This window comes from Rhagoletis pomonella, unplaced genomic scaffold, assembly GCF_013731165.1.
Source record: "Rhagoletis pomonella isolate Grant_MI unplaced genomic scaffold, Rhpom_1.0 Rhpom_scaffold_00001, whole genome shotgun sequence".
In the NCBI taxonomy this organism is placed as follows: Eukaryota; Metazoa; Arthropoda; class Insecta; order Diptera; family Tephritidae; genus Rhagoletis; species Rhagoletis pomonella.
Genome location: NW_023458555.1, coordinates 14,563,259 through 14,572,611, shown reverse-complemented (window position 1 = coordinate 14,572,611; position 9,353 = coordinate 14,563,259). Strand labels below are relative to the sequence as shown.

The 9,353-nt window shown below is 35.5% G+C and overlaps 1 protein-coding gene across 1 annotated transcript; it reads left to right on the top strand.

Annotated features, from left to right (window-relative positions):
* The first annotated feature begins 3,196 nt into the window (after window positions 1–3,196).
* LOC118736899 (hematopoietically-expressed homeobox protein HHEX-like) lies at window positions 3,197–8,463 on the top strand. The gene is made up of 2 exons (XM_036467065.1): window positions 3,197–3,308; window positions 8,012–8,463. The coding sequence occupies exons 1-2, from the start codon at window positions 3,197–3,199 to the stop codon at window positions 8,461–8,463; spliced, it is 564 nt and encodes a 187-aa protein (XP_036322958.1).
* Window positions 8,464–9,353: the final 890 nt, after the last annotated feature.

Genomic DNA, 9,353 nt, shown 5'->3' with positions numbered 1-9,353 from the left:
TTTGAAGCAATAAATAAATAAATAAACGCATTGGTTTAGTGCTCGTAGTTTTGTAAATACAATGTGCATATTTACTTACATGCGTAGACATTATTTTGTGTGGAACAGCTTGGCGCTTAGCTGCCACCGAATTTTCGGTGGAGGCATTGGAGCCACACACAGCCGACAGCAAGCAGTGCAAACAAAAATGCTCATTAATCAATTACACACCTATAATCGATGTACATATGTATGTATGTTGACGTCGTCTTCTTACTACTTTAGTTTACTACGGGAGGAGGGGAGGACTTGGTAGACTGTTGTGTAAATTCATATAAAAATATAAATTTTTTCTAAAAGCAAGGGAGTGATAGTTTATCCAATAGACACTTACATTGACTGACACTATTGTCACTTAAATTTCCACTTTTAAGAGATACACATACTTATTGCAATTGTATGCGTCAGAGATTTCTTAAGCCATTTAAAAAACTAGTATCGGCGTAAGAATTGCCGCTGATCTATGATGAGACTTGCAAACTACACCGGCACACAAAAAAAAGTGGTCGGGGCATTTAACTAGACCTACGTACCGACATGTATTTCGACCCGGTGTATCCAAATCTGGAGTCCGTTTGACTCGTACACCCTCAAAATTTCAAGTAAATGACGAAAATTGCGCATTTGTTGCCATTTTTTTCCACAATTTTCGCAAATGACTAGTGTCAATCAAGGCCTCATATTCGGATTCAGCGGGTCGAAATACATGTGGGTAGGTGGGTCTTGTTAAAACCACACACCAGGTTTTTTCTTTTTGTTTGTGCCGGCGCTATTCACATTTTCTCAGGAAAACCTAGGCCACTATCATCGATTCTTGTGATCAAAATAGTTTATAATAAATTCAATTGCTTGATTATCAACAACTTTTTGTCGGCTCAAGAATTTTTCATTTATCCGATAAAATAAACTATTTTTCAATTGTTATAAACCGTTTTTCGGGTAACGTGGAATCGTTCTTCGTTTCTTTTGGAACCACTTTTCGGGTTTTTGTACTCGAGTTTCAATTCCTTAAGAGCCGTTTTCGGTTTTTGTTCCGGTCGGTTCATTAAAGGATCCGATTCCCCGTATCCGGTTCCTTGGTATTGTGTATCACTAAGAGTTACGGCTTTGTAAGCCAAAAAAAAAGTCCCTACACTGTCTGGGATACACCTTCGGCCAGAAATGTTGTGCAGTTGAATATGTCCTCATTTTCGCCCAGCATTCGCTAAGCTGATTCAAGACCCAACTGTCCAAGAGCAATTCACAACTTATCCACAGGGAACGCCACCCCATCTTTTATAGGTGAGATCCACTCGTGGATGACTTTACTGGCCAACTTATCCGCAGAGCAGTTTCGTGAAACATGACCAGGGTACGTAGTAAATAATCAGAAGCAACGAAAAAGAAGATCAGGCATCCTCCCAGAATCCAAGAGCGAACTTTAAGCGATCCGAAGGCCTTGATTACCTCAACCTCTGCCTGGAAAACACTAAATCTATTATTAATAGAGAGATCCTTGCAAAAGACCTCTACATCAACCCTTGCGTGAAGTTTCGACCCGTCCATGTAGAAGTTCACCAGTGCTCCCCTCGTACTTCGTTCTGTTTCTCGTCCACTCATCCCAAGGGTGAATCTGCGTAGAGAAAGATTTAATTTGTGCCAGTCTAGCCACGCAGTGATCCATATTAAAACACATGAGGTTTAAGCTTTCAAGAATACTAGAGTGACCAGATTCTAAATCAAATAAATCACCCTGACTCTAAGTCTAGCCTAAGTCATTGTTGCAGCAACCTTACCTACGAAATCAATGGGCGCTCTGTTAGGTATTTGAGTTGGAGTGGTCCAAAATATACCACTGATTCCAATCAGGGCTACCCGCTGCACCCGGTCCAGCGTTCTAACTAGTGGTCTGCTCTAGTGCATTCAACCAGACGAGAACTGCCTAAAAAACGACAGTATTAACTATGATTTCATACGGTCATGAAGTGACTTCTCTCCTCTCTTACCTATTTTCTTTCCCAGAGCAGCAGTACAGAGCCACTGGTATATTTTTGACTATTAGGTGCCATTATTAGGCATTGACAGCTTCTAATCTATTAAAACCCAGTACTTGGCTCTGATCGGAAAGCGAATGCCTGCAATCAGGGCCGCCGTAACCGGGCGTGCAAGGCGTGCACTGCACGCGGGCGGCACGTCGAAGGGGGGCGGCAAATCGAGCGATTCATCACATATTATTTAAAGCAGCGACGCTCAAAAGCTAGCACATGTGCGGAGAGTTTTATTGCTCTCACACCGATAAGCGCACACGTACAAGGCAAGCACTCTCTATGCACTGCGAGAAGAAGGTACATATGTATGTTTTGTAATCAGTTGTTTGACGACTGTTCAGCGAAACATCGCAAATATATGTATGTAAATAACATAAAATAAAATAAAATAAATTAAATAACATAAAATAAAATAATATAGAGACTATACTCACTGAATTACTGTCTGTCAATTTCCCCACAAACACATTCACACTCCTACTCGAAATTAGTGAACCCTTGCATCTTTTTTTTCACACTGCTCTTAACGTGCTGATACAAATGTTGCATGAAATGAGTGTCACTGTTCCTGCAGGGATGTAAATTGCCAAACAGCTGATCGTTTGACATTTTTACAAGAAGTAGTCAGCAATATTTAGTTAGGGAAATCCCCAGTGAGTTTATTTCTCAGTTTGTAGGTTAGCTAGATATTTGTGCATACTACTTGTACGTAATTGGCATGATGGATAAACAGCAACGATCGCACATTAAATTGCAATTATTTTGTCAATAGTTCGTCTGAAGTGGGAAAATGAATAATTATTGATAGTTAAACTTTATTAACGTGATTATAATCAAAAGTATCACCTGCCAGTGCAAAACAGAAGTGCAAAGTAATCGCGACTATGGTAAGTACTTACCCACGTTTATTTACTATGGCCCTTAATGTTAAGAAATAATTTCAGGAACCGCAGAAAAGGAAAAAATTTTCAGGAGCAAAATTTCGACAGCAAAAACGAGAAAAGGAGGAACAGAAAGAAAAATTGGCGGGTTCTTTAGTGAAATTTTTAAGCAGGCCAGCAAATAAGGAAACGGAGAGTGAAGAAAATGTTGCCGTTGCTTTATCAGGCACATCTATAAATCAAGAAGCCATGGACGTATCTGAGCAAACAGGAGAGTCCAGTAAAACAACTGAAGAACCTGTGAGAAATGTAGCGCCATCATTAGTAATATGTAGCAATTTAGATTGTAGTGATGATCCCGGTTTGTGGCCTGCCAGTATGACTAATGAAATTGTAAATATTTTGGTTAGTCGTGGTCCCATACAGGTGTCAAGCAGCAATTTTCCTATGAATGACGATGGAAGAAAATTCACAGACAATTACTATTATAGAAATCTGGCCAATGGAGAAAAAATTAAAAGAGAATGGCTTGTTTACTCCACTTCAAAAGATTCAGTCTATTGTTTTTGTTGTAAAATATTTGGTAAATCTGTTAGTAGTTTGTCTGCTTTGAACGGGTTTTCTGATTGGCAGCATTTATCATTAACCCTTAAAAGACATGAAACAAGTGCTTACCACAGTGAAAATGTGAAATCGTGGGTACAATTAAAAAATATGTTAAAAAATAAAACTACTGTAAATCAAATGCAACTGCGACTATTAGAATCGAAAAAAAAACAATGGTGTGATGTATTAGAAAGAATTATAGCAGTTATCAAGTTTTTATCCAGACAGTGTCTGGCTTTCCGGGGGTCGTCAAAAACATTATATGAACATAATAATGGTAATTTTCTAAAAGCAATTGAAATGATAGCATCCTTTGATACAGTTATGCGGGAACATATTGACAGAATTCAATCCTCGAAATCAGATTCAAGTCATATGACTCACTATTTAGGAGATCAAATTCAGAATGAAATAATTGATATGCTAGCGGCGACTATAAAAAAATATATATTAAACGAAGTGAGAGAATCAAAATATTTCTCCATTATATTGGATTGTACACCAGATGTAAGTCACACAGAGCAAATAACAGTTGTACTAAGGCATGTTTTTTTAAATCACAAAACCAATAATGTTGAGATATGTGAAAATTTCGTTGGTTTCTGTCCGATCACCAGCTCCACCGGTGAAGGTCTATTCAATTTTGTTTTGGATTTATTTTCACAATTAAATCTCAACATTCAAAACTTACGTGGTCAAGGTTATTATAACGGTTCTAATATGTGTGGAAAACACAATGGACTACAAAAAAAAATTTTGGAAATAAATAACCGCGCATTTTATGTCCCATGCTCAGCCCATAGTCTTAATTTGGTAGTGAACGATGCAGCAAACATTACCCACGAAACTATGAATTTCTTTAATATAATTCAAGAAATTTACGTTTTCTTTTCATCATCTACAAAAAGGTGGTCGATTATTTGCAAACATTTGCCAGATTTAAAATTAAAAGCTTTAAGTGCTACGCGATGGTCTAGCAGAATCGATGCAGTTAAGCCATTACGGTATCATCTCGAAAAAATATTTGACGCTTTGCTAGAAATATCTAATAATTCGTCGGAATGGGATTGTATTACATCTCACAAAGCTCATTCGCTTGCTTTAAATATTCAAAATTATAGATTTATTTGCTCGGTAGTAATTTGGTTCGATATCTTAAACGAAATAAATGCTTTGAGGAAAATGATGCAGAGCCCCACAATGAATACTCAAATCTGCATAAATTTAGTAAGTAAATTGATTGATAAGTTTACAGAATATCGCACGGATGAACACTTTGAAATTGTTTTAGCAGAATCTTCCAAAGTGGCTCACGAACTCAATGTTGACACAGATTTCCCTCCTATAAATACCATTCGTCCAAGAAAAAAACCAATTCAATTTCAATATGAACACACTGATGAAGTTTTAGTAGATCCCAAAATCAAATATAGAGTAGAGTTTTTTTTTAGAATCTTAGATCAGACAATAATTTCTTTGAAGGATAGATTCGAGGAGCTACAAACATATACCGACGTATTTGGCTTTTTTAGCGTTAATTTATTTAATTACTCCAATGATGAGTTAATGAAACACTGTAAAGATTTGAATCTGAAGCTTAAAGATGATTCAAGTAGTGACTCAGACATTGACGGTATTGATCTGTTTAATGAAATCAAATCATTAAAGTTGCATTTGCTGAAAACCAGTCTAATGATCCACTAACCATATTACAATATCTTTTTACCAATGACTTAATTTCAACGTTTCCGAACACAGCAATAGCGCTAAGAATATTACTTACACTACCGGTTTCAGTTGCATCTGGTGAAAGATCATTTTCAAAATTAAAAATTATTAAAAACTATTTAAGATCAACAATGGTTCAACACAGACTTAGTAATTTAGCTATAGATTCAATTGAACATGAAATTTTAGACAGCTTGGATACAAGAAAGTTGATAGAAGATTTCTCAAATATAAAGGCAAGAAGAGTTAAGCTTTTGTAATATACATATGTATTATTTTACTTTTACACTTAAATAAAAAAATATCTCTAAGTACCTAATCAAAATAAATGTTTGTATTCATTTAAATTTTTTTTATTTGTACCTTCCATGATGGAAAAAATTAAAAAAAAAAACTTTTTTTAACAAAACTCAGCATAATATGTAGTCATAGGGCGGCATAATCCGTATTGCACGCGGGCGCACAAACTGCCAGCGGCGGCCCTGCCTGCAATTAGGGGTAGAGTCGCTCGAGGTATCTTATAGTAAATCTAGTGAGCAGGACAAGTTACGTCCTACTAGGCTTTACGGCAAGTCCGCAGTTCGCAGATTATTTAGTCGCCAATTCAAGTAACCTTGAATCACAGCTGCTCAATGTCCAATTGTCACCCTGCAAATAATCCCGTGGAGTAGGACTCGTGGGTGTTTCATAGCACCCAATAACAGCTCTAAGTTTTCTTGATTTTCGACATAAAGCTTCTAAGTACTACTTTGTAAAATTTCTAAGGGGTCACATAATACTTGGCACTCTATTAAAGAGTCTTCTTCCTCTACTAGACGACCTGAGATGAGAGAGCTCCGATATCTAGCATAAAGCTTCCCCCCGTCCTTGAAGAATCTAACGTGACAAAATCTCTTAAGAGAAAAGTTAAAAGAAAGAATATTCAGTCAGCTTCTGTCAGCAAAATTTTAACCAAACCGAAGACCATTGCGTGAAAAATCATCATTTTTTTTTTGTTTGTGCCTACTTACATAAATGCAGAAGAACTTAGAAATAAGAAGCTTACTGAAATATGTTCGAAGTTCAAATTCTTCTGCGCTGCTACATATCTGTGGACTTTTGACAAAACAACTTCTCTCGAGTGAGGTCACTTTCTTTTCAAAGGAATAATTCGTTGAGTTTTCGAATGATATATTTGTTTTTAGTCATTAATAGGAGTAGTTCAAGATGATATCTTAATGAAAGTTAAATAAAAATATAAAATTTTTGAATGGAAGTTCCTTGTAATTTACTCTAAATTCGAAGCTACAGAAGGCACAAAAGTCCACAGATATGTATGTACATATGTATATTGTATTTATTCTTATCAAAGTTATCTATTATTATCTTATCAAAAATATATCTATAAATTTTTATCTATAATATGTTGTGTTTGCTATTTATTGCACGATACCGTTAAGCCCACACGCCAACAGCAAATGATATACCAATTATGGCAGTAATTGGCTTTTTATTGCTGTATTCGTAATATCGTAGTACACATTTTTTGCTATGGCGGAACGCTAGAAATACAGCTATGCTATGTGAAAGAGCGAGAAAGTAAAGTTGAGTAACGCAATATTGCGTAAGCAGCGAGTGACTGAGATGAGCATATTGGCTGTGTGTATTCGTCGAGTTTTAAAGCCTATACATGGCTATATTTCTATTGTTGTTGTTTTAGCTAAAAATCCATATTAATGGCCGCCGAGCACCAATCAAATGTCATTTAATAGTAACAAGTGGTTGGTGTAGGGTGATTCAAATGAAATAGAATTACAATTACGCGGTTTGGGCGATTTATTTTTGAAAGAGTTTATAGCTCATTGTCAAACAAAACCATATAAATCCCAATTTAAAACTTTGCACAAAAATTCTAAAAGTTTCACAAAGTCCCACAAAAAAAAACAATTCTTTTTCTTTGTTTTTTTTTCTTTCTCCAACTCTAAGTGTGCAGCTCATTAAATTTTAGTATAACAAAGTGCAAGTTATAAAAAGCAAATATTTCTTAATTGTAGTTGTTGTGCAACTTCGCCTAATATTTTGGATTTATGAGGTTTTCGTTAGACAATAAGCTATACTTTTATAAAAAATTTAAATAATTAAAAAAAAAACAAGCAAAAAATTAAAAAAAAAAATCTACATGTCAAACGGTGAAGTCCTCACACCCATTTCGTTGGTTTTGGTAAGCTACTAGTTGGTACTCGGTAATTTTATAATTTTTTTATGAAAATGTTTTTTTTTTATTATGAAAATGTCCACTGTCGCGCCCTCTGGGGGTCGTTTTAGGAAAAATATAAGCGCAGAAATAGATTCTTCATGCCAAAAAATCCCTTCAAGCATTTTTTTATGCAAAATTTTAGCACTTATTTACGACACTAAAGCAATAAGCTAAGAAAATTTTTTTCGAAATTGATTTTGGTTTGGGTTTTTCGCAAAATTTACTTATAATTATATGTAGAATCCTTCTGCGCTATACGCGCCTAGTTGAAAAAATCTCCCATACAAATTGACCCGCCCTAATACACATATACCTATGTCTATATATATCTTGATTCTTTTAGGCTGTTACAAACCACCGTTTGCATTGCGTAGGGCCGTTTCTTTTTCAAGTAAATTTTTAAGATCTAGCCGCCCTTTAAACATATGCACCTTTATTTCTTCTCTTCATGCAAATTTATTAAAAACTATCGCCTTCTCCACACTCTCTTCCAGGCTTCCCGAACGGCGCCGCTGCTGCTGCACTCTATTGCAATGCTGCCTATGCCGGCTTTTATATGCCCAACTTCGGTGTTAAGCGGAAAGGTGGTCAAATTCGTTTCACCTCTCAGCAGACAAAAAATCTCGAAAATCGTTTCGCCAGCTCAAAGTATCTCTCACCTGAAGAACGTCGCCATCTGGCACTGCAACTCAAACTTTCCGATCGTCAAGTGAAAACGTGGTTTCAAAATCGTCGCGCTAAATGGCGACGTTCCAATCAAAGCAAGCGTGCACCTCACTCACACCTGTTGAGCCAGGCATTGAGTGGCGGTGCGCCTGGTGTTGTGGATAGCAGTGGTACTGCTGTTGCTGCACCGCATAGCTGTAGTCGAGGCAATGGCATCTTGTCTGAGGAGGACGATGATGATATTGATGATGTGGAAGATAGCGATGAGGAGAAGGAATAATGCATGAAAGATGAAAAAAACGCACCTAACCTAAAAATTGATTGCAATAAGTAAACTTGTATCACCTAAGTGTTGTTAACTTTATATTTATTTTACGATTAAGTTTTGAATTTGACATAGTATTTGTATTTATAGTTCGCATTTATGAAAATATCGTAAATATATTTAAGAAAATTTACTAAACCGAATTATGGGTTTTTGTGGAAAAATATCTACGCCGACTTTTTTTTATTGTTGTTGCAGCTTAAAATTTGTCAGCAATAACTTAACAACTTAAAAAATATACTTACCTGTAGTATTCGACTATGATTTCATGAGTAAGATTTGAAATCAAGCCAGAAATTAATAGTAAAATTTAGAGATAAAGCTAAAACATTTCTTAAGTCCTAAAAACGTGTTTATTTTATAACACGCCGCCTCCTCTGGTTTCTAAAGGCATTTTAATCGATGGAAACCGTTTAGCAAGAACTTTATATAAGGGACCAAAAATAAAATTGAAACATCGGTAATTCTTAATTTAATTTTTTTTTGATCAAGAACAATCCTTAAATTGATTTTCGATCATTTTTTAATAGTTGTAACGGAGGCTGCGTATTTATAAATAACCATTTTAATATTTTTATTTTCTAAAAAATTTTATCTGAAAATGACGGTTGTACATGAAGTGTGATCAAAAAAATATAATTCATAAAATAACTATTAAATTTGTTCGGGAATATTGAAATCTAATTTTAACGTGTAAATTATGTTTTTATTATAGAGATCATAACTATTACGATTTCGGCTTTATATATGGGCGCAGTGACGTAACTCCCGAGTAGTGAACAGGGACGGTAATCATTTCAAGTAAAGTAATTTAAATCACCATTTAATCATTATTTTAAGATTTT